Genomic DNA, 26709 nt, shown 5'->3' with positions numbered 1-26709 from the left:
AGGTAAGGGGGCAAAGCAAGCAGGGACAGGGAGTTGAACCGCTAGGGTGGCATAGATGATCTGAAAAGCAACAGAGGTGACCTACCACCTATATATACTGGGGAGACTAATGACTCGTGGATAGCAGCTGAGCAGCCAGGTGACAAGGTCAGGTGATCAGTAGGAGCAGGAAACTCAACAAGGGGGGACTGGTGCAGAGTATGAAATGACCCACATTTCGACTTGTCACAGTAGGGATCACACAAGTAGAATTAATGATGGCTCATTAAGTCGGCAGTGAACCAGCATGCAAAAAGCAGGACAGAATTTCTAATAAAAGATTTTTAAAAAAGGGTCCATAAACTGAACAGAATGAACAGAACACAGTGGTGATGTGTTGTTGTCATTTACTTCTTAAGATGGGATATACAGTATGTATGATAATTCAATATTTAGGGTAAAAAAAAAAAAAGAAGGTACTTTTCTTGATTTAATGTAAACATTTTATTTTATTTTTGAAAATAACTCTAAATATTGATCGAATAAACCACTGACAGAATCTCTAACCTGTGTTTAGGGGAAACTGATCTCTTTTTCCACTAGATATATTGAAATAGGAATTTGGACTTGCACTGGCAATACTTTATTGGTACTTCACAGGCTGGTGTCAGTAATTGGAATGAGGCAAAGCCAGAATTTACAAAATTGTTCAAATTAATGATGGATGCTTCTTCTTGTCACAGCCCGTTGGCATATAAGAAATATGCACAAGGTGCCTTAGGTTTAGTTAAGAGAACTACTTGGTTAGGGTTACAAAAGATCATGGTTCGTGGTCAAATTAATAAACATATTTATTTGTTTTACTCATCTTCTAGTGGACTAATGGGCCCCCACCAAGCGGCAACAAACAATGACGTCACCCATTGGTTTGTGAACTGCTGTTCTCAAGCGTTGAATTTCTCATCATCTTGCTTTTATGGAGCAATAACTGGCAATACTCAGTCTTGTTATCAGCCAGCATCAGTGCTGGTATGAGGGTGTTCATGGCATGGGTAGATTGCACATCTGTGAAGGCACCATTAATGCTGAATGATACATAAGGGTTTTGGAGCAATGTATGCTGCCATCCAGACAATGTCTCTGTCAAGGAAGGCCTTGCAGATTTAAGCAAAACAATGCCAAACCACCTTCTGCACGTATTTCAACTGCATGGCTCTCGAGTAGAAGAGTCCGGGTACTAAACTGGCCTGCTTGCAGGCAAGACTTGTCACCCATTTAAAAACTTTGGCACATCATGAAATGAAAAATGTGACAAAGGAGACCCTGAACTGTTGAGCAGCTGAAATTCGATATCATGCAAGAATGGGACAACATTTCACTTTCAAAACTCCAGCAACTTGTCTCCTCAGTTTCCAAATGTTTACAGTGTTGTATAAAGAAGTGTTGCGAAACAGTGGTAAGCATGCCCCTGTTGCTGACATCAAAGTCAAAATAAGTTGTAATTCATGAAGCCTCGCCTACTTCTTACTAGAATTTTCACTATTCAGTTTTTTAACTCCTCATTAATTCTTTTTAACATGTTTTTTTTAAATTACATTAATTTTGTGTCCAAAGCAGAATCCAGTAAGAGCATTTTGTTTTTCTTGTTCGTGATGTTTTCCATGAAGATAAAGAAAGGGGGGGAAAGAAAAGAAAATAGACACATTTTTCTGACTCCAGGCATCTACAAGCTCAACTTTTCTTTGACTTTCTTTTGGGAACTGAGGAAAACACAAATAGCTTCAATAATCCTGCAGTAAAATACCAAACTACTAACACTGAAAATCACAAGGGTCCCACTGTCTGACTAGGTTACCGCTTTACACTTTGACATCTCTGCTCACAGCCACAAAACTACCCTACCAGCCGTTCATTTATCTGCTCACAAATCCCTTTCACCCTGTTGGAGCAGGGATGTCCTCTTCCAGCTGTAGGTGGAGCGGTGGCTGTCTTCCAGACCTGACAAAGAGATGGCACCCTCTGCCCTGGGCCACATGTAATTACTCCCATGAGAAAATGTCTCTTCTCGTCTGTCTCTCTGTCTTTCAGTTTTCCCCATACTGTCTCTCCCTTTCCTTCCTCATATATAGTACACACACACACACACACACACACACACACACACACACACACACACACACACACACACACACACACACACACACACACACACACACACACACACACACACACACACACACACATTAATAATGAACCATAACAACACAAGCTCCCTCAGCTTCACGAGAGCCCACACACACACAAACACAGACACAGACCCAACAAGCCGACTGCCACATACTGTACTACCACCAGGGCTGTTGGGAGGTTTCAAGGAGAACCGAGGTTTATTGTGAGCGTCTTATGTAATCTGAAAGACCTGCAAAATGGGACTAGACAACTACTCCAAACACAGTATGGTGGTGTGTATACACTCATATTCTACTAACAAGAGTTACAGCTGGAGCTACTGTACTCTCAGAAACATCACAGTTGGGGGATTTAACGGGGTCAATACAAATCACTCAATAATTGCTTCTCTTAGTACAGAGATTTCTAACTTTCTCATCCACAATCTATTGAGGAATAAAACTTTTTTGAGCAGCTCCCAATCCCCCCAGGTTCCCATTGGCATTTTTAGCTGTTTAGCAAAGGGGGATGAGTGTGGTATACTGGTGTTGCAAGAACTGACAGCTTGGGATGAAAAGTTTCTTTCTTACACCAACAATTTTGTGTTAGACCTGCAAATAGAGCTGTCTGGAAATATGTTTGTACATTGACATGTATTAATGGATGCTAAATGTGCCGTCACCTGTCTGTGTGAAAACGCCACCTGTTTTGCAAATGCAGTCACAGACCTGTTAAAAATAGAACTGAACAGCCAGTTGTCAGCAGTATTAAAATACAACAACAAAAAAAAGGTGAGCATAACCTGTGAAGACGAGGCAAGCAGCCCGGCCAACCCAACATGGTGTGATTGTCGCACCTCTCTGAAATAGCAGCAGTCGCCACTGGTGCTGAGAAATAATGGTAATTAGCACAAGCAACAGAATCGTGGGGACACACACAAGCACATATAGCATTCGTGCACATGAGCAAACAATAAAACATGTTCTTTGCAGGCACTCGTGAACACACAACTGATGTCTCAAACAGTAGAAGAAAAGTGCACGTACACGTAAATGTACCTTCTTCCAGAAAAGCATTAAGACTTGCAATAAGACTTGTAGCATGTGAGGGAAGCCGTACGTAGGCGAAGAGGGAATCTACAGTGCTAAGAGTGTGATTTCTCACAGCTCGGCACAGCGTCTTTCTAGGCACCAAATCACAAGGATTCCACCTATGACTCAGTAGTTTGGAAACTTCAGTAGTCTTCCCAAATTAAAGAGGAAACTAAATTATCACTTCCTTGCATTGAAGAAACAGTCTGTGCATAAATACACCTCTTAATAACACACTTAACATTCAGTGATACTTGCTGTGCTGTCGGCGAGAAAACCCGTGTCACAGAAACAGCAGATGTAGGCTGTTTTTAAGATGTTCTTAACCTTAAATCCTCAGCTTCTTTGGGAGTCACTTAAACGAAGCAAAACGTGACGCTTGCACTCTCTACCACTCTGGCCACAGAATAATCAATTTCATTCAATGGGCAATTATTTCTTCTGCTGATCCAATTAATTAGGAAGTATATAAAGACTCAACAAATGTATTTAGAGAGCTGGCTCATTACCGGCCGTGGAGCTGGACAATCTGCGTGCAGTGCTGGAGGGGAAGAGGCTGTCAAAACTCCTCGTAGGCTGTTCACACCTGACATTAACATACATTTGAGTTACCACTTGTGATTTGGATCTCACTTCCCCACTGTACGTGCAAATTAACACGTATATCATATAAATACAGAAGTAAATAAACACACTGAGTTCATGATGGCTGATATCGCAGAATCACTCAAGATATTTTATGTGGTGATAAAACATAAAAGAAGATCGGGCTGAAATCTTCAGGTGTAAGAACTGTTTGAGCGGAGGATAAAAAAAACATCAGAAAACATAAGAAATCTGATGAATCTGAAAATAATTCCATCATTAATTAGATACAAGTCCCTGTTTGATTGACAGGCCTATGGTGCAGTCAGGTTACCGTGTATACTGTACCAGAAACCGTGTCAGTATCACATTTTGCCTTCAAAAAAAAAGTTCACGCTTTCACAACTAGGCCCTTAGTGCAAAATCTCTACAGATTGCGTCTTCATGACTTCATCCTGTTTTCTTCTCCAATTTTGTTTTATCGTGCAAAACACACACACAAGAGCAAAAACTGTCCACCTCCATGTTTGTTTTGCTCTAAAATCACGTTTGATCTCAACGGTTTCTGTGAATTCTCTCGTCCCTGGAATCGCCAGATTACATATATCGGTTAAATTTGTTGTCATGTACGCGGCCTTGTACTTTTTTTTAAAAGATTTGAAACCTTGGGTGCACCAGGCATCAGCCAGCAGGCACAATACCAGTCACTGGTAAGTGACACAGCTGTTAACCAGTGTCATCAGTGCCACCTGTAACTGTCTGCTGTCACAAAGGATTTCTTATTCACCGTGGACTGAAAGAGAATAAGGCCTTGAGGAACAGAAGACTTGACACTCAGGCTCATAAAATGTGATCATGATGAAATGCAAGAAAGGAATTTCCTTTTTTTCTCTCATTTTTTATTTCACTCCTATTTTCTAAAGTTCCATAAACCCTCCTCTTGTAATTTTGTCACCTTGAAAAGATTTTTTTTTTGGGCTTGAATTCATCAGATTCATCAGATCAGTCACTTCGGGCTCCAAAGATGCAGAAGTTGCCTTGTTCCGCCCTGAAGAGAGACCTGGGGAGAACTTGGGAAAGGATTTTAGTGAATGCCGTCAAAACGTGTCTTGTTTTTTTTTCCACCAGTGAAGGCCATCTTTCCACACACCATTCATATGCAGTGCTGCACGGTCAACACCATCACACATTCATGAGAAGCACCTGTTTGACAGTCAAATGTATTCCCTAGTGTTTGTCTGCTGGTGTCTGGTGACAAGAGCACACAAGATGGAATCAACCTTCATGTTTCCCCTCACCTCTCATCCTTTTTCACGCTCCTCCTCTCTCTCTCTTTCATCCCATGAAGGACCCCCTTGTTTCTGCGGAGAACAAATGAGACTGACCTTCGTTCGGCGCACATGAGATGGAGCCGCTGTGGCGTGTTTGCCGGCTCTGCCTTTGAATTCTGTCTCCTCTGTACGCTCCATTTCCGTTTCTGAAGAGGAGGGTAGGCGGGTAGCTCCTCTCTCCGTCCATTTCTTTCCATCTTTTGTCTCATTCTGGCGATTTCAATTTTCTCCCTCTCTTTCCACCCACTCTCCTCCTCTCTCATCCTCTTTTGTTTCCTCTTTGTCTTGATTGCTCCGTAACTTCCTCTCACTCCTTCACATCTTTCTCCTCTCACTCCCCTGCTTTCCCTTCTTCCTGTGCTTCATATTTTTCATTTTCAATTCTGTCTGTGCCCTTCTAACATCTGTCTGTTTGTCTGTCTGCTCGGGTCGACTAAAGAACAGACATAGAGGGTCTGTGGTAATAACAGGGGTCACTGTCTGGGGTTAACTACGAAAAATGTAATGTTGGAGCCAGAAACAGGACCAGGTGAGACACGAAAGAGCAGGAATAAGCTAAAAAAAAAAAAAAAAAAAAAGGAGGATTTGAAGGTGGGAGGAAATAACGATACTTCAAACAACCGGGTTTTCTTTTAGGACATTGTCAGTAGTATTTCTACAAGTACGGCCAGTCTTACAGCCTGAGGCTCATTAAAGACAATCTTCTTCTTTCGTCTTCCACCTCCTCATCCAACCCTTGCATCTATTAAAGGTCATCAGTTCTGGCCGTAAAGCACCACTTCCTTTTATGAAGTGTCCAATTACAATCCCACTCTCATTAATTGCATGATAGAATATTTTAAATCAAGCTGTCTGAATGGCTCTCAGCCTTGTTATTGATAAAGTCTGATGGCATAAGTAAGCTGTGTTACTCACTGATTGAGTTTAGCTCCAGGAGCAGGAAGGGGTTCAGTGACCATTACTAACATTAAGAAACATTATGTAACATTCAGAGAGATTCAGGTTGGACTTCCTTAACATATTTTTTCTGTGCCTGGTTGGTAATCCAAGACTGGATCAAAAATCAAGACTGAACTACCAACCAGGAAAAGCTCCCTCAGGGCCAAAGAACTTCAGGGGCCTTTGACATTGGAGGGGTTGTGCAGCATGAATTCCTCCCTCATGACCAGGCTGTCAACATTGAGTTCTTCTGAGACGTTGAGGCAACTGTGCATCGGTTTTCCAACATGACAATGTGCCGACTCACAACATCTTTAAAAGGCTCAAGTTTCTATACGATTGTCATTCGGATGTGGTTCCATGTGGCTTCTTTCTGTTCCCAGAAATAAAGTTGTAGTTGAAGCTTTTTGATGTTTTGATTCTGTGGAGGAAATCCAGGGCGAATGCCAGATGGTGTTTGATGCGTTTACGGAACGGGACTCCCAGTTAAGGTTTCAAGCATGACAGGAGCGCTGGGAATGGTGTATCGTTGCGCAAGGGGACTGCTTTGGGGACAGCTTTGAGGACTGCTTTGGGGACAGCTTTGGGGACAGCTTTGGGGACTGCTTTGGGGACAGCTTTGGGGACAGCTTTGGGGACTGCTTTGGGACTGCTTTGGGGACTGCTTTGGGACTGCTTTGGGGATAGCTATGGCCCACATGGTGGAGCGGGTTGTTCACAAATTATAAGGTTGGTGATTCAGTCTCCACCTCCTCCTGTCCAAATGCCAAAGCGTCGCATCTTGTACGTCACTGTGTCAAAATACAGTTTTTGTATTGTTTATTTATCATGTTGAATAGGTGGGCAAAGACCTTTGAGTCTGACCTGGACATTTTCGTTTTAGCATTTTCATTGAGGAAGACAATCTTTTGATACTTGCACTTCTGCAAAGCATGTTTCATATAGTCTTCCAGTTGACTTTTTGGGGTTAATCTGGCCATAATCCTGTGTTCATGTAATTTATGTTTAATAATTCAAAAACAGGTGGATAGGAGACTGCAGTTTGAAATGTCCTATCCATGTAACAACATGTTTCTTTCAGTGTCAAATGCAACCTGCAGAAAGCTACACTGTGGTCTTGACACACTTTTTAATACGCCAAGAAGACTGTTATGATTTTTTTTTTTTTTTAAACTTACATTACTGGTTTTTGGACACCAATGCTACCTCACTTCAGACTTAATGATGAAATAAGAAGCAACATAAACTGTAACTAGTAAGCATACTGTATTCACGTGCTCATAAGAAGTACTACTGGCTCAGTTAGTTGAAAAAACTTGCTCAGATAGTTTGGCTTTTGCTACTCTCTGCACACATGCTTCATTATCATCAGGGTTGTCTCCTGAGTCTGCTAAGATATCCAGAGCAGTCCTTGAAGTCCACAGGTGTGAATGTAGCCCATATAGCCAACAGTCATGAACGCGTGCGCCTGGCTGTGTAAGCTCAGCAGTGGAGTCACCTCCTGCAGGGTGTCTCCTTGCCCTACACACAGTGGATGCTGGGATTGGCTTCAGCCCAGGTAAACCCGGAGAGGATTAAGCAGGTACAGAAAATTCTGAAAGAAGGCTTGGCTCTAATGCCTCTGGAACTTCTACATTACTCGTGAGCAGTGAAGGACTGAGACAGAGTTAATTCATGGAATTGGCTGCTGCTGCAATCGCACACAGCAAGCAAAATCAAATACGCCTTTCTGATTCCATCCAGTTCCAGTTCTGTCCAGTAAAAACAGCCATTAAGTGCATGTTACATATTTATTTAGTCAGAAAGTTGTAGAAGGACATTTGCTGTGGTAAGACAAAGAAGCACAAGATAACACTAAAACTACTAGATTCTGGTTAGTAGACATGCACGGAGCTGCATGCATTAACTCTTAGCCCTCACGGTGGCAGTGAAACCAACTGTTAAAAAAGTCCAGTGTTCACACTTCTTTCAACTCTGTTTTGGCCTCCCAACTCTTGTGAAAAGTATCTGGCTTGTTAGCTACATAGTCTCCGAACTAGAAACCTTCACGCTGAAAATGACAAGTTTTGATGAAGACTTGGATGATCCATTTTAATACCGAGGCCGGGCTCCCCACATCTCACCAGATTATGATCCCCTGGCACTATTTTGCGAGGAAATCCTTGGTTTCGTGCTGTCAAAGATGAATGTGATTGCTTTAAAGAACTACAGGTGAAGCCAGACTATTCTCCAACGCTGGTACGAGCTGCTAAATACTCCACTGTGTTTACTACCTTGTTGCTGAATTTGGCTGTCTGCATTTTTTTGATGGGACATTGGGTATCTTAGTGGAGTTTGGCTGAAAATAAAACTTCATTACATCTAGAAACAACTGTTTTGTCAAAAAAAATAATAATCACTAATGACTTAAATATGCTGTATACATCTCTTGGCAGCAAGTGTGTAGTGCTATTTGTTTAAGTACCGGAGCGCACCTTTGCACGGTTTGTGGTTTGTCTCTAAGGAAGGAACTGCAGACATTTTATTTCCTCACATAGAGAAATTAAGTGTTGAAGCATCTCTGGAGTGCTCCAGCAGCACTACACCTACTGTGGGAGGCCGGGTGATAATTCTGGGTTCGTCACTCTTAGCAACACCTCGATTATTTTTTTCCAATTGTTAATTAAGTATCATTGATTGGTGCAGCTTTGAGTTCAATTTCAAAGATCATCTTTCTGTCACCTTTTTCAAATGAAACGCCTTTGCATGCTGATGGTATAGTGAATTTAGTTATTTCATTTTCTGTTGACACATTTGTGTTGTGCAGTTTAATCTATATCCAAGCTTGACTTAATCTAAATCTGCACGGTAACGCCTCACTTTAGTTATGAAATATAGCACTGAGATGTCCTCCATTGGCGATTTGTTTAATGTGGGCTAACTGCAGTCTATTTAAATTATTTTTTTCTGAGCTGATACAAGTTCCCAGGCTCCTTCTAAAAGCCGCAGCCATCATTGGCAATTCTGTCGCCGGCTCGGTGCAACCACACCTCACCCCCGCTCACCTCGCACCTCCTCCCTTACTGCGGTTTAAGCAGCGCTTCGAGGTGTTCTGATCAAGCTCCTGGGCTGATCAAAAGGATGCCATAAGCTATTGTGAAAGCCTGTGATAGCTTTGAGAGGCAGTGAAAGCACACTTCAGGATCTGATTGAATTGTGAAGGGGAGGCAGGCTGCAGGGAGAAGGAAACAAAGTCATACGAGAGGATGAGAACAAAAGAAGAGCCAAGAAAATGTTGGTTTCTTCACGGCAAGAGCTGCATCCCAGACTGCAGCTTTGAAGGTGAGTAATGGGAAACTGCAACACCGTCCATACTGCCTGTTTACCCACGACATCATCTGGAAATTAACATGCCGTGTCACATATTTATTTGTGTCTCTTTTCTTATCTGGCCCCAACATGGACAGAATCAGCATATCTGTTATCTAATTAACTCGATGTTAACAGTGCTGTATGCTGCCTTCATTCTGAGGAAGTCGATAAACATTTTAGGGATAAAGCACACAGTTTATTTCCCATGTTCCCAGAACTGATAGCATATTAATTAACATAATCCATTACAGCTTAATTTGGGATTTCTTCCAGATAAGATACAACAGAAATGTATCCTGTGTTCAGAGCCTTCGGTGCCAGGTACAGCCATTTTCCTGATCCAACCCCCTGCTCCCTGGAACTATGGGTCCTGTGAACTTTGCTTGACGTAACAGGCAGGAGTCTGCGCTCGATACGGAATAAATTGAAAAAGATGAAAGGGGAAAAAAAAACCCTGAAACAATCAATTTTCCAACACTGCATTTTAAGATTCAGCGACAGACGGCAGCGGGAGGGTTGAGGGGGAAATCCTCCAAGGGGCCAGTTCTCTGTCTCTCCGGCCTCATCGCTGAATAGGTAATAAACAGAGACAGCCAGTGACTGGCTGAGTAAATACAATGTGCAGAGCAGGCTGAGTCTCAGTGGGAACAAGATATGGAGAGTGAGAAAGAGAGACAGAGAGAGAGAGAGAGAGGATGTTTGGAGGAGGGCGTGAGAGAGGCAGAGCGGGAGGGGAAGCGGTGTGAGGAAGATGATGGCACGGTGAAAGTTTACCAGCAGCTGGGACCGTTTGAACTTCCACCAGACTCTATGTAAAAGTGGAGCCACCCTTTACTCCTCCCGAGCTCATCCAAATCCGGTCCCTTCTGACTACAAGTTACCAAGATGACGACGGCCAAAATATCAAAGTCGGGGGTTTCAAAACGGCCACTCACAAACCAAAGGGTGATGTCACAATAGGTTGCCACGTGAAATTTCCTCGGAAACTATAATCTCTTCTGGGCCTTCTTCACTTGGTGACAGACATCTACCGACCATCGTGAGGTCTGCCATGATGTAATTAAGCTCCACCGTCTCCACCTCCTCCGTTCTTCGGTGGAGGGCAGAGAGCTCAACTGATCTTGATCTTCTCAAGTCTATTCATTCAAGTCAGGTTGTCATGGGAACGCTACTCAGCAACGTGCCCAACCTCCTCTCTGTAGAGGGTTTCATTGTTATTCATTAGTTGTCCTGCTATGATGGTGTCGTCCGCAAATTTGCTGTGTTGGAGGGGGCTTCGGAGACCATGGGGTGCTGCTGGGTTCAGGATCAGACTTTAGGTGGTATAACATCCAGCCTGACTTTTTAGGGTCTGCTGCTGAAAAAGTCCTTTAACCATGAGAACAGTGAAGTCTTTAGAATCAGGTCATTCAGTTTTTGGACAGATTTGTAGGGGATTATTATATTGAACACTGCACTGTAGTCAACAGCAAGCATCCATCCACAAAGTATGAGCTCTGCAAGGAACACAGTGAACCTTTGAGTCTGCCAGCTGCCAACAGGAGTCGGTGAATACAACTAAAAATTGCCCATGCTCAGATGCAGGTGTTGTTTTCTGACAAATAATCACAACTGGAAAAATTAAGAAAACAGACTGAAGCAAAGGCTGCTGGGAACTGACACCAGAAAACAAAGACAAAGTCTTAATGCAACTTATTTAAGTAACAGATGGTGAGGAAACAGGCCAAAGGATTTATTCTAGTTTTGGCATAATACAAAAGACTGTGGTGATAAGTTTATATGCAAAAATGCTAAATAACACCAGTGAATTTCCCTTTAGGCCAGTAACTACAAGTTTTCTATGAGTGCTAAGGATTCAATGCTGTTTATACCAAACATATCACGACAGTTTATCTATCAGACAACAATTTGAAAAGTATCCTAGATGAACATGCAAAATGTCTCAGCAAGCAAAAGTGGCACAAGCTAAAGTTGCTGTAATTAGTTGCTTCAGATGGTTGCAGCTTAGCAAAGCTGACTCCAGTCTCTGAGGAGCATCTGCTGCAGTTGCCCTTCTTACAAGCATTAGTATGAAGCACATGCTAATCTCAGTTTCCATTAGGACGCTGCTCAGTCAAGGGCCCGCTGTCTATAGGGTGCCTGAGACGTCAGCCTGTCCCTTATCATTATAATAAACATGCATTCCGATGCCAAGACAGCATTGTGTGGTGGAGAGATAGGACTCCTGCTTATACGGTGACCTTGTTTAAACCAGAGTCCCCTGTCTTACGGTAAGAGCTTGGTAATAACATACTGTCCTGTAAAAATGATTGGAGAAGGACCTCCATATCTTCAAGGAGAGGCAGGAGAGTAGGACAAAGAAAGAGTGGATGGGGAGGACGAGGTGAAATGCGACACATTTATTCATACACTGACTGGTAGACACTGTCACAAGGACAGTCTTAGGAAAGATGAGGAGGAAGCTTTTCTTTTTTTAACGCCACTTTTGTTGTCAGAAAATTTCCTTTCGCACAATAAAGGCATTATAGTTTTGTGTTGGTTTCACCCCTGAGGATTTTTAATATCAAAAATGGGCAGTCAAATGTCAAAGCAGGTGATAGGCTCAAACGATCTTATTCAAAATCGTCTACATTGCTTTTGTGAATTCAAAACATTTCTACCGTTTCTGTATTACAGTCATATGTCATTTAATTTAAATTGTTTCTTCTGAAGGGCCAAAAATGTACCTGGATGGAGGGTCATGATCCAAAAAAATGAATGTGTATTTTAAATTACATTTAAACATAATATTATAGACAATTAACATTCTAAATAAAAAAAATTATGAAATATGATTAAAATAATACTCTTTTAAAAATGTGGGGCAAGTTTAATGTGAGGATGTTCCTGTTGGAACCTCATCTTGCCTATAACTGGTGGAAAGAGATTAGACTCACATGTACCTTACAGCCCATGGGATGCATCATGCTTAGTCGGGGTTGGTGTTGACGGCAGCAGCCGTTCCTTCTGTTTTTAGCCTCCATTGATGTGAGCAGTTCAGGTTTAAATTTACGGCTAAAGAGCTCCAAATCGTTACAAAGTGCAAAAACCAAATCAAGTTCAGTCAGCTTGTGACCCATCAATCTCCTCCAACACAACCAATCTACAAGACTGATCACTATACTCACACATACAGGCTGAGCAACTCATTTTACATGAGTGATTTCTAAGTGAGTACCAGAGCAAAGCCAGGCTGTTCTATTCCATTAAAACAATAGAATCGTTGCAGGGCCTGTCTAGTGTCAGCACTTGATGTACTTGGCCTGCATGCAGCCTGTTGTGTGTATGTGTATGTGTGTGTGTGTGTGTGTGTGTGTGTGTGTGTGTGTGGTGTCTAACATTGCTAAAAGCAGTCATCCACATCTTAAACGGGCTTGTAACCAATTTTCTGGTCATTGGACAACGAGCACTTTGTACACCCTCGCCAGTCTGCTCGCTCTCTTCTGAACCAGAGCCATGTCTCACAAACTGGCTGGGTGGTTTGAATAAAAGCTCACAAACTACCTACTGAAGCAGCAAAACAGATGCCCCGAAAATGATAAGTCACATGTTTATTCATTATCCATTCAGGCACACAGTTCATATGCGAAACATGTAAACAGATTCCCGGTGTAGCACACACCTGCCTTTAAATAAGATCATACACACCTACTGTGTGTGTGCGTGTGTGTGTATATATACACATGCATGAACACGTAAATGTACTGTGACACATTCACACGCGAAGCTCACTGTTGCAGCAGAAATGTGTTACTGCCTTTCTCGTCCATCCATATGTGCAAGCAAAACGGTTACCAATGACAACACCGACACAGAGGCGTTTTGTATAGTGTAAGTACTGTACACATCGTACTTTATTGTTCACCCGCTCTTTGCTGTGACACATAGATAAGGCCCGACTGCTGACTAAGGCAAAGACAGAAAAGTACACAAAGAACAGACAAAGCATACTGCAACAGAACACTGTGGATGAATCTCAATCAGCCAATCTCACCTCCTCTGCTTGTCATTCTCGGGTTACCAGCCTCAACGTACAGTGAGAGTTAATTCATCGAGTGTCTGGAGGATTATGAGGGAAGGAGATGGAGCCATTCGTAAGAATATTGATGTCTGTAATCATATCAGGAAAACTTCTATACTCCCAAAAGAGAGGAGTGCAGCTGCACATCCACCAGGAATCTCTTTGTGAAGCATGTGCCTGTTTTTGTGTTTTTTGTGTTGTTGTCAATAAATAGCTTGTGTTGTGCATTAAGAGTACCTGAGATACTTTTAAAAAAAATATTTCAAATCAATGAGGTCCCTGGTGGGCAACAATGGTCGCCAAGTTTCAGGTTCAAAGGTACCCTGTGGAGTTTTCCTGTAAACAAAAACCGTGTTTTTCACCAAAATAAAAGAGGGTCAATAAATGTGTTGAGAGCATTTCACTCGGTGGAATAATTGCATCCTTTATTTTTTCTTTTCAAATCAAAGTCTGTTTGCAAGTCTCTACTATTACAAATGTGGAAAAAAATACTGTTTAAAGCCTTTTGTGGCTACAGAGGGAGCTGCGCAAAATCGGACAAACTGCCTCAAGTGATGTCACACGGGTCGGCGTCAGTTACGGCTGAAGACTTAAAAAGAAGTGAGAGCTTAGCGGACCTTTACTAGCGGCTATTAGCAGAGCACACCCGACTCTCCAATCGTCAGTGGTTGAGTTGCATTGTGGGTCATGGAGGCACCGGTCTGCACCGAGTAAAGTAGTGCAATGCTAAACTGGTGTAGTGCTCGCTTAGCGATAGCTTTCTGTACACAGTTACTGCACTGTACATTACCACATATGATATACAATATGGATATTTGTACCGAGATGTGAGGCCCACCAGTGGCTCAACAAATAAACTGACCCCAACCTTTACTTTAAAAGAGCTGTCTGTGAAAAGGCTACTTGCTTATTGTTATAACATAGAGACTATAAGACAATGCTATTTGCAGATTATACCGTAGTATGATCCGGTGATGATTTTTCTAATGAATATAAGGCAGTATTATAGCTAAAATACCACCAATTCCACTGTTTTACTGTGTCACAGCAGAGAATAGTCTCGATAGAAATCTGTGTTTAAGTTAACATTACACGTTCTAGATAGGATGCGACAGCAGTGCTGTTTATCAAACTGATGTACATGTATCAAACGTGGTCTTTAAAAAAAGTTTGTTGTCGTGTATCCTTTTTACCTCCGCCAAAAAGTTATGTTTAAAGTGTGTTTTATTTGTCTGTCTGTTTCTCAGCAGAATTACGGAAAAACCACCGGTCTCGTTTTCATGCAACTCGGTCGTAGGATGTAGCATGAGCCAAGGAAGATCCCATTCAATTTTGAACCCGAATCACAAACCAGATTAACAAATTACTTTTCACTTTGATAAACATTGCGAGATAGGGCATTCAGCTTACTAAATGCAATACATTGTAAAATCCAGTAATCGGCGGTACGTTTCAATAGGGGGAAAAAAAAAACATAGGCCATCCTAGAAATACGACAACTGCTCATTAAAATCCACATTCACAGGTATTAATAATCCTATGGGATACAAATGTATTACATCATGCAGTCGTCATGGAGCACTTTGGGACAGTCGTTTTATAGGGGAGAATCAGAATTGTTATACTCGTAACATTGTCAAATTTAAAATCTGTCCGGAGATAAAAAAAAAAAAAAAAAAAGTGGTTGCAGATTTTCAATTCTAAAAAAATCCTACTATTGGCCTTGGTGGGGATCTGTGCTCCATGAGGCCCCTCTAGTTTTCTTGACGTTTTATTAGTCAGCTCACCACATTTAACTCACAAACAGAATCCTTCTGTAAAAGGTCTCTGGGAAGTATAATGAAAAAAACTTTATTTGACGGCATCCTTGTGAGAGTTTCCTGACAACTTTGTGCAGTGTTTACCAGTTGCTGGGTACTTGTGAGGTTCATTTCTGTGTAAGAATAACAACTTAATTAAAACCCACAAGCCTTGTTTGTTCACCTTCCATCAGTGATGGCTGAACAGTGTTTACTGCTTTGCGAGCCAGTCCTTTGATTCAAGTTTTCCAAAGCCTTTCTAACACAATCACTCCTCGTTTGAACGTAGTCTCTGACTACTCCTGGGTAACTCATACATATGCATGAGTTTCTGTTTTACACACATTTGATGCACAGCAGCCCTTTCTCTGCACTCCAAGAAGCTTTTCTTAAAGTGTTTAGTCATTTTTAAAAACATTCATTTGCAACGTAACACTGCATTAATTCAGATTATCTAAATAATCATGAAACATTGCATTTTTCCGTCCAGCCAGGCAGCCCTCCGTCCAACTCACAGCTTACCCATCTGTTTGAATGGTACAGTATTTCCCTTCTAATTTATCATGTACATCACAGCAGGTATTTGAAATGGAACTAAAACAATTCGATATGTGGAAAGAAAGAATGTATGCTTATTTGTTTATGTCCTTTCTTAATAAGGGACTGTCCAAAATTTATTAGGAGGAGAAAAGAAGGAGGTGTATGAATTTTTTCCTTTGGCCCAAGGGAGAGTAGTCTGCCTGTTTCGGAAGCAAATATCAAGGTATTTTAATATTTTAAAGACCCCAAGTTTTGATTTCATTCTTCACGTTTAAGCTTAATTAATTAATTTTTTTTTTTTTTTTTTTAAGTCACAAAAGATTAATTTAAAGTGTGCCACAGGTCATGAAGGTGCACTCATCCACATTCAAAGGACAAAATCATGTCACTGTTTTAGGATTAAATTTTTCCCGTTACAGTCATCCAATATGTCAAACATAAATAATATAAATACATGTATTAACGATTAAATGTTTAATACCCTATTAGTTGGGTTCCTGTCCAATTTAACAAAGAAATAGTTGAATGTGTCATCTGTATAACCTGATTTAAAGCCTCAATTTGTGACTATTTTACATTATACAGCTTCAATTATATGGTAAACTGACTTAATAGGTAGAGTGGCACCTCTTTCGTTCCCCCTCCACACTCTGAACGCCTTTTCTTGCACTATGTAACTTTAGGTGTCACATCTCCAAGTGCACTTTTTGCCAGCAGCAGCTTGTTTATCTCTTTGTCACTGCGAACAGCCAGCTGCAGGTGACACGGTATGATCCCTGTCTTCTTGTAATTGTGTCCAGCCTTTCCAGCCAGCGTTAGGATCTCAGGAGTCAGATACTCTTACAAGGCAGCGTCATACATCAGACCTCCGGCACGCTCCCTGTCTAAAAGCTTCCTCTGGTATCGGGGAAACTGTAGACCAGCACGGCATGAGTGGGTCTTGGCCTTTACCATGGCAATGTCAGTACTGGTCTTTTCATGTCCAGAAGTTTTTCACTGTCTTATTTCTTTCTTACTGGAGGTAGAAAAGAACTTTGGTTACGTACATAACCCCAAGCTCTATGATAATATAGGCGTTGCCTTTTTGGCCCTGAGAGCAGTTGCTATTGGGTTTATCTCTTTGCACATGCAGTTGTGAAGCACAATTTTATGCACCTGAATCCTGTAATTACCACTTGTGGCCACAGAGTTCCCTGTTGCTACTACCCAGCAAAAGTAACATGTTATATATTCACTTGTTATTTATTATTATATTTGATTGGAACATAGAGAATAGCTGGGATATGCCTGATTTTGTGATGTTTGGCATACATTTTGACATTTCTAATTCCATTTCTATTGTGCTAATAAGTGGATACTGTAAAAATTATTATCCATGGCAGTTATCAATCATGAAATTAGTTCTGCCAACTGTACTATATTTTGAGATATTGGAGGGTATTGCAGTTTTGTTTTTTGTTTTTTCCTAAGTCATGGGAAAAGGGTCCAAAAAATATTGATAACTCTTAAGGGGGTCTTACTTTTTCAAAAAGTGTAATAAAGATTTCCACCAACTCCCCACCCCAATAATTTTTGTGCAGTCCCCAAGACATCTTGTTTTTATTGATGCAGTTTAACCCCAATCCTTTAAAAAATAGATTTTTTTGGGGGGGGGATTTAATACGTATTTTTGATAATTACTGCATCCCTGGTGAAATTAAGATACGTTACACTTTCTATAAAAGCCATAATAACGATATAACAGAAGTAGGAAAAAGGAATGCCCATTGCCTGGTGGTCCACAACACTGATTGTGAATCACTGCTATTTAGAATGTAATGGCACCATAACGCTGACACATTAGCTGAAAAACAACATTCATTCCCAAAAGAGAAGACTTTAAATTACCCCCTCTCCACCTCTATGCATACCCTTCCCTCCCGACCCGGAGCAGAAAAAGCAGCTACAAAACACTGTAGGCACTGTAATCATGATACACCTTCACTACAAAACTAAGCCGAGTAAGAAAAAAAAAATGTCCCCATCATCTCAGAGTGTCTGAGATAACAGAGTAGTCCAGGCTAGTCCATGTGCAGTTTACAGAGAGTCTTTTGGTCTCTCAGTGAGGTAAGAGGTGCTGTATGATTGGGCCCATCGATAGGCTGCCTCAGGGGAGTTATTATCCTTACTCAGCCAGGCAACACTCAGAAACATTTACATATTGTCCGAAAGAGGCCTCCGATGTGAACGCATCCATATCCATTCCTTGACTGAGGCTTTTTACTTGTTAGGCTTTTAAGGTCCATTACATGTCCTCACACACTGTGAGCCTGTGTGAACATTATTGTCCTCAGCCTAAACAGAGATTTTGTTTTAGTTCAAAGACTCAAAGGGCTTAAAGGTCACCACTCTGGGGTTCAGGTCTGGTTTCCTGGGTGCGGCTGCGGCCCAGTCTCGGGAAGCGGGATGAAGTCTTGAATCGGGGCGTCTTGGGTCCGCCGTCGTTGGCCTGGGGTGTGTCTCTAGATGAGAGAGAACAGCAGGAAGGAGGAGAAGAAGGGGAAAAAAAGAAAGCCGTGCACTTTAAACGAACATCTGGTGAAGTTTATTACCAAGTTATTATTCAAACACACCACTGATGCTGCATCTGGTGGCCTAAATGCATCATTTCCTTTCTGCCACAGGATGTTTTCCCTCGAATACCAGACATTAGTCAAAACGGCAAATGGAGAAGCTCTCATGAATCAAATAGTTGAACCACACTTATACTATAAAGAGCAGCAAAATGTTTCTAAATGACTGTTTGCTTCCATTTTCAGTAAAGCTGCAAAGGCAGTTTTAACCAAACCCTGAGAGCATACAGGACTGATCTCTACACAAAAGGTAAACACCACACAGAGGATGTGTTAGTCATGAACAGAGCTTTTTACCACACTGTGTAACCACACCAAGGACAGCTGCTGGCCTTGAAATGGCCTGATGTGAGGTTACAACTGTCGGTTGATATACACACTTTTCAACCAATGTTATTTTTTGCTTTCTGATATGCTAAAATGAGAGACCATTGTTTAAACAGATTAAATGCAGAACATTTATTCTCCTACAGCATGAACACTGTTTCAGCCTGACAAGAAATCCACTGCTTGACAAACCCGCAAGATTGCAAAAGCACTGTTAGAGGGAGGGATTTCAATAATAGCTAATTGAATATGAAGACCCCTTTTTTATTTAATATACTCAGATGGAATACATTTCTGAATATCATAATGTAATCATGGCATTGTAATTCCTGACAGTGGGAATAAAATTACAGTCAATTCTGATCTCACGGTGATATTTAGGCTTTCCATTACTCCGCAGGAAATCATTTTGGCCACTTGATGACATCATTGCCCTAGTAACCTTGACGACCATTTTGAAAACATGTGAACCCGCTGATCCCCGAGTCTTATCTGATAATGACGAGTAGGAATGAGAGGCCCTTGTCAAAGGGATTAAATGAGAGGCGGGGAGGCTGAATGTTGGGAGTTAAACGCCGGCGCTTCGTGCTCTCTTCCTGAAGATTTCATCCCCAAGACAGTGACCCCTCACCTGCTGCTCGTCACGAAGCAGGGACTCGGTAATGTCAGCGGTCAGTGCGGAGGTGGGGTTTTCAATAAATATGAAAAACAGTGAATAGTCGGGGCACTTCCTGCTTGATGTCCGAGCGGCTTCTTTAATGACGCACAGCGACCACCGTGACTAAGATTGGCCGAGACATCTGGGCCGTCCCATATTAGGGAGTTTGATTCCCCTGCTCGGACAATGCTGGCTAAAAATAAATGCACTCATGGTGTGGCGCTTTGGCTGAAGGTGCCACTGCGAGCCATATGCTCGCATGCAAGGCAGAAAAAAAAAAGCAGAAGACTGAGAGTGCAGGGAAGCATGTGTTAAAATAAGCAGAAACACGGAGGAGACAGTTAGAGCATGAGTTCAGATTCAAACTTAAGAATGAAAAATGTATGGCAGCTAAGTGTCTGTGTCATAACCATCAAGATCAAACAGCTTTTGGGGGTACAGGGACGCTGTGACCAGCCAATCAGAGAACAGCCCCAAATTAGTTAATATGGCCAACATTATTTCCTCTCGGCACAAACTGTACATTAAGCAGCGGCTCAAGTGCCTCTTATTCCCATATCTCCACCGTGCCAGGCAGGTTCAATCACACGCAGTCACACTATTTGAATTCGACCGAGGTGGGCCAAACAATGATGCAATGGGGAGTTGCATCAGAAAAAAAAAATCATCCTAAATTGAGGGTGGCATGCCGAGCTGAAACTGTGAGCCGTCTCATTTATTCGAATCAAACTGGGTAAAGTAGCTAAATGTGGCAAATTAATTATGCTTATAGATTTTTTTTTTCTGTCTCTCAGCATGTTTGTCCCCCATTTGGACATGATATTGATTTGTGCAGGATAATAACTTTCCCCGGCACTGCTGGAATACTAATAATTCACATGCAGAGGAACCTAATTAGAGTCAACAGCTGCACAAGTGCAAGCATGCATCAAAATGATTGTCTGACAGCATTAGGTGGGGTGTAGTAAACGGTCTGAATCATGAACGAGTCTCTCTACATTTTCTCATGCCTTAAGAATAAAAACCAACAGCAATGAGTCCACGTAAATTGTTTTAGGCGACCACCTTTGATGCTTAAATCCTTACTCGTAGGTCAGCCTGTCTTAAACTGTTCTTGACAGTCAGACAAAGGTCGAAAACATTTTTTTTTTCACTGATGCAACAGGTCAATAAGGCGAGACTGAGTGTGTGTACTTTGTGTTCTAAGTAAACCATAGAAGTGGTGAGGTCGAGCTGAATACTAAGCGCTGGCAAATCTAAGGAGAGGTGTGACCGCGTCGCTCCAGACAAGAGAGGAAAGTTGCAGCATGCGAACTCGAAGAAGTGAGTTTGGAGAGGTTCAAGGAGATCTGTGTATATCAGTGTGTGCACGTAAACGGCTGTCTGGACAGTTTCTCAAGTATATAAAACATGGTGTTAAATAAAAAGGTGGAGAACCTGGAGTAATTTAAAGATCTAAGCACATGAGGAAGTCTAAAGCTCACGATGAGTGCATTCAGATCGTGTCCAAATCCGTCTTTGCTTGTTTAACGGCAGATAATCTGAGCGCAAAGTAACATGCTGTAACATGCGACCCTCTCAAACACCCGCTGGCACTGCTCCGTCCATTGGACCGGATCTGAGGCACCTTTCCGAGTCAGGTCGGTCAAGGGACTGGTCAGATCCGCAAAGTTCGGGATGAACTGTCTATAATAACCTGCCAGCTCCAAAAACCGCCTCACCTCTTTTTTAGTCTTGGGCCACCAGCAGGCTGCGATAGCAGCAGTCTTGTCCACCTGAGGACGCACCTGCCCGCCGCCCAAGTGGTACCCCAGATACCATACCTCCCTCCGTCCGTCCAACCGCACACTTCCCTGGGTTGGCGGTGAGCCCGGCCTGCTTCAGGGACTCCAGCACCGTGCCCACATGCTCCGCCCAGGTGGTGCTGTGGATGATTACATCATCCAGGTAGGCGGCCGCATATGCAGCATGCGGATGCAGCACCCGGTCCATGAGGCGTTGGAAAGTGGCCGGGGCACCGAACAACCCAAAGGGAAGGGTGGTGAATTGGTATAACCCAAACGGAGTGGAGAAGGCCGTTTTGTTCCTTGGACTCCGGCGAGAGAGGAATCTGCCAGTAGCCTTTGGTTAAATCCAGTGTTGTAAAGAAACGCGCAGTGCCCAGCCGGTCCAGGAGTTCGTCAACCCGCATTGGGTACGCATCAAATCGTGACACATCATTCCCCCTGCGATAGTCCACACAGAACCGTGTAGATCCATCCTTCTTGATGACAAGAACAATGGGGCAACACCAGGCACTGTTGGACTCTTCCATTACTCCCATCTCCAGCATAGCAGCCAATTCCCTCTGAACCACTTTTCTTTTGTGTTCCAGTAACCTGTAGCTGCTGGGACCTGTGGAGACACAACCGGAGGGAGAGGCTGAGACCGCGGAGATGGCAGCGGCCGAGCTGGGAGCTGCTGTTGTGACCATCTCCGAGAGGCGGGAGTCGGCCGGACTGGATCCAGCGGGCGCGTGCCGTCTTGCTGACCGCTGGGGTGGACAGCGAGGTGGTCCTCTGGCAAATGATGGCAGTTGCCAGTGACGCGGGACGGTGGCAGCGGACCCACGCTGATGTTTTGACCGGCAGCCCCCCCACAAACTGTTCCATCACCACCTTTTCCAGCAAGGCCTGCTCTCCCGCCGAGCTCCCCGGCTGCAACCACCTGGCCGCGGCGTCCCTAAGCTGCTGGGCGTGGGTGAAGGGCCGGTACTCGGGCTCCAGCCTGGCCTCGCGGAACCACCGTCGATGCTCCTCCGGCGAAAGGCCCAACCGGTCCAGGATGGCTTTCCTCACGTCGGCGTTGCTGTTTCTAGCTGCCGGTGGAAGCCCCAGGGCTGCTGTTTGTGCCTCCCCAGTCAGGAGCGGCAAGAGCCAGACCGCCCACTCCGCCGCTGGCAAGCCACACGACTCCGCCACTGCCTCGAACATGCCGAGGAAAGACTGCGCATCATCTGCTGCTGTAGGTGCACCCACACCAACGTTGAAGAGGCCCGCGGCGGCGGGGCTGCAGCTGACTGCGCTGCGAGCCGCTCTGGCGCCTCAGCCTGCCTCTCTGCCTGGGCCTAAAGCGCCGGCAGGAACCCCCTGTTGGCCTCGGCGTGGTCCTGCTGCATGGCCGCGATCTCCCCCAACATCTGCCGCAGGGTGATGACCGCCACGTCCATTTGCTGACCGTCTGTCTTCGTGCCAGGCCCCACATTGGGTGCCAGTGTGACAGACATGTTGTCGTCACCGTGGGTTCTTCCGGTCCAAACGAACAACAATAAGCCCAGTACAGTCGGTAGCCGTGTTTATTCAGCATAAACAATGTTCTCAGTCACGTGTGGTCTCCTGCCGGGCATTCGAGCGTACGCCACACGTCCTGTCCGCAGCATGTCCTGTCCGCAGCCAGCCTGCTGCTCTGTGTCCTCAGGAGTGCGAGCCGTATGGTGACCTGCTAGTGCTTTTATATGGAGAGAGACAAAACGGTAATTGCCTGCAGCTGTGCCAATTAAGCCTCTTCCAGGCACCGTTCCTTGAACCACTCCCCCAATCAGTCCCTCCTGCAGCTGAACCAAACCACACCCCGCCACCACACACGCGTGGTTCAAAGGGGTCGTACTTGGTGCCTTTATTAATCATCGGTGTGTGTTGAATGTATGAATCAGTGTCATCTCCCACTCCCTTTAGGAGTCAGGTGCACTTCTCTGTGGAGGAAACAGATCTGTTCATGTAGACAATTTATTGTGTGTGTGTGTGTGTGTGTGTGTGTGTGTGTGTGTGTGTGTGTGTCTTTGTACGCTGCTGCATATCCCTGTGTGCGTGTCTGAACCCTTTATAGGTGCATATTACAAGCTTATTAATTGGTAAATCACACAATCACTTGCCACTGCCTTGACATATAAGTAAGTGTATCTGTTACAACTGCGTCAGTCTGAAACTATTGCGTTACACTTGGCCCTGCATTGCGCCCTGCTAGGTGTCAAGAGCCATGCCAGTAGCTTTAGGAGATTGTTCTTAAGTACAGCAATGCTTGGAGCTAAAAAGCAAGCATCAGCATGCTAACATGCTCACAAGGTTAATGATGTTAAACACTGTCATTTAGCATGTTAGCAGGAAACATTTGCTTGTGAGCACAACACACAAAGTACAACTGAGGCTGATGGAAATATCTTTAGTTCTGAATGTGTTCATAGCGTACAAGATGCTTGTGTTTTCTGAAAGTTTGTCTCAGTATTTTAACACGTTGTGTTGTAAGATTCAAAGTTCATTCTTGACAACTACCTGCATTAAAACTTGTTAAACTTTACAGCAAATAATGAAACTATAGTTGTACATCAACAAATATATCTCCATGAAAACTGAACAGCACCCACTGAAGACGAGTGTGTGATATGGCCGAAGGCTTTGGAGAAACTAGTAAGTGGACCTCGAGTTAAAGACCAATATTTCTGATGTCGACTAAACAATTTTTTTTTCAATTTTGCATCACTCAAGTTGATTTAACTGTATTTTAAAATTGAAAAAAGACAACACACAGAGAGTCGATTGAATTCTGTTTTCTGTTCCTGTCTACTTTGTCTACTGTGTGTGGTTATTTGATCCTCTGAAAACACAAGATACCCTCCACTTCTGCCTTAATTTCTCATGCTGTAAAAGATCAAATAGCAACGTCTGGTGTCAGTACTTTTGTCAAAGTAATGATGAGTAAAATCAAAGCAGCAGAAACACAAAAACCAAACCTATGGAGGATTGGCTCATACGTAAAGACTATGATGAAGCAGTAACTTCATTTTGGAAGGAATATTGTCACTTAAAATACAAATAATGTATTTAATGTACTACACCATCATTCTTTAAGGCATTGAGGTCACTGCAGCATCATTATGGAGTTTAGGGATCCATCCGGCCTTTGAGCACCGAGTGCCTAAGCAGGAGATCTGGATTCATAAACTCTGATCTGTATTTCTCTCTCTCCTCTGTCTCCTCCTCTGACCTCAGACCAGCTCTCTCTCCATCCTCTGCTGTTCAGCTCCCTTTATCTTCAGCACTTGCTGTCATTTTCTCTCTAATTCTTTGAATGCACCAGAACATCTGCCATCTTGTGTTTGAGTCTCTGCAGCCTTATCAAGGCTTTGCAGTGATATCACAAATCTGCCAACAATAACATCTGATGACATCATGGACGTCCAGTGGATAATTGGATGCACACAGATAATAGAGGACAAATAACAGCCACCAAGAAATAGAGACACATTCAGTCTCGTTCAGCGGAAAAGGAAATAATCGGAGACAGCAGATGTGTAGATATGAACCTCTGAAATGTTTCTCGTCTGACACTGTGATCAGATAATGAGGATGGTGTGCTTTCATTTAAGGCCAAGCGACCAGCTCCTCCACCTCCCCCGTCACCGGGTTAATGACCACACTGTTCAGGCTTTCATCCCTCAATGCAGATGTTTGAGTGGCACAGGTTTGATCCTGCCACCTGCACAGGAAGTCACAGACCTCACGTTAAACTGTGAGACATGATTACACCACTGGAGGACCTCTGCTGAGGAGCACCGTGCCTTTAAACAAACACACGGGTCAGGAATATTATATGCTGATCTGGGTTGATCCAGCGTCACTACAATCTACAACAAGTAGACAGGAGTAGACATCAGCTGCCACTGCTGCATTTCATCACAGGCAGACATACTGTAGTCATAGGTTACATGACCTGATGCTCATGATGTTGCTGCGTACTCCTGTTGTTGTTGTTTCTGTTTGCATCATCTCAGCTGTCCCGCTAATCTTTTCCTAGGAGTCCCTTCTGGTCAAAGAGTTTGGACCCTTAATATTGAGTGACTCATGAGCATTTGTTAACGCCAATGTTCAACCTGCTGTGTTCCTAGAAACTTTGTTCATAGAAACTTTCACATAAGCAGCCATTCAAAATCTCAAACATATACTGTAACTGTGTATGCACAGATATAACTACACTCTGGATATCAGCCTATCAAAGGTATATCAGTATCAGCATATATGTTGTACAATATGAAAACAGTTTTTTTTAAATAGAATATACTTCAGATAAATATACTTTGGTGTAATTTAGAAATGGTTCTATTTTTTTTTCATTTGTATTTATGTGTAATCCTGACAGTCAGTGAAGTTTACTATTTCAGTGAACTGATGTCATTTTGACCATGAAGTTTATCATGAAACTGTAAAATATTCTGCCTCCATTACATATCTTTGTCACAAGTGATAACCACATTTCACCCGATATAGCGTATATTTTTTTTTCTTCCTAATATCGATATCGGCATTAGCCCGAGAAATCCTCTATCTGTCCGGCTCTAGTTTAAACTTGATTTACAATCATAAATCATCACCACGTTTAATGAACAGGTCCCGTCCTTTAGACTTTTGCTTGACTGTAATTAGACATTATAATAAAGGCACTTCATCGTCATCACAGTAACCGACACCATAGATTATTGATATTCACAGTGCTGACGTCTCAAACAGAAATGTTTGTGCATACAGTATTGTTGAAATATTTATTCTACCTAAAGTCCAAGTAAAGTGGAGTGAAACTGGATGTATGTGGTTCGTGAGCCGAATACGAGGCTTTCATAGTATATCTGACTCATTGCCAACTTTAAATACAGTCTAGTAAGTATTAGGTAGACTAAACGCTTCACCTCGTGTTGCTGGAAATTGTTCATTGGAAATGTCACATAAGCAGCCATTCACAATCACAAACACATGCAGTAACTGTGTATGAACAGATATAACTCCAGTCTGAATATTTAGGAGGAACAGCAGAAAGTAGTCATGAAGTCTCACTCAGAATTTGCTGCCTTGACACTGTAATATTTCACGTCGTTCGCTTCAATAGAATGGTTTCTATTTCAGGTCGGCGATATGAGACAGAGAGATGTGATTATTAAGGCTCTCGGGGCAGATTTAATAATGAGCAGTGTGGGTTTGGGAGATTTCTACAGGCCTACGTGGCCATTCTGAATCTAATGGAGCACTGCCTGCGGAGACTTACTCTCAATTTTAACATCTCTACTTATTAGGTGTGTAAGTTTTTTTTTTAATGATGGCACTGATGCTCTTTGCTTGCTCTTTGATGATTTTAATTAAAGCCATGAAAATATATATATATTTTTTTATGATGCAAAAAACCCAGTTTTGAGAGCAAATTTGTTTGCAAACCAAATAATTGTATTCTCGTTTCATGTATTTTTA

General features: G+C 42.8%; 1 protein-coding gene across 1 annotated transcript in view; it reads right to left on the bottom strand.

Moving 5' to 3' along the window:
- Positions 1-13321: 13321 nt before the first annotated feature.
- Positions 13322-26709, bottom strand: part of snx29 (sorting nexin 29) — a 147606-nt gene continuing 134218 nt past the window's right edge. Inside the window, exon 21 of the mRNA XM_069691296.1 lies at positions 13322-18345. Within this exon, the coding sequence (XP_069547397.1) occupies positions 18219-18345 (127 nt within the window). The 3' untranslated portion in view covers positions 13322-18218. The remainder of the gene's footprint in view (positions 18346-26709) is intronic.

The sequence above is a fragment of the Brachyistius frenatus genome, unplaced genomic scaffold (assembly GCF_029030835.1).
Source record: "Brachyistius frenatus isolate BFR_SWC_R1_liver_20210118 unplaced genomic scaffold, ASM2903083v1 Contig_11, whole genome shotgun sequence".
NCBI lineage: Eukaryota > Metazoa > Chordata > Actinopteri > Embiotocidae > Brachyistius > Brachyistius frenatus.
The sequence above is the reverse complement of the archived record's forward strand: the minus strand, read 5'-3'. Positions and strand labels throughout refer to the sequence as shown.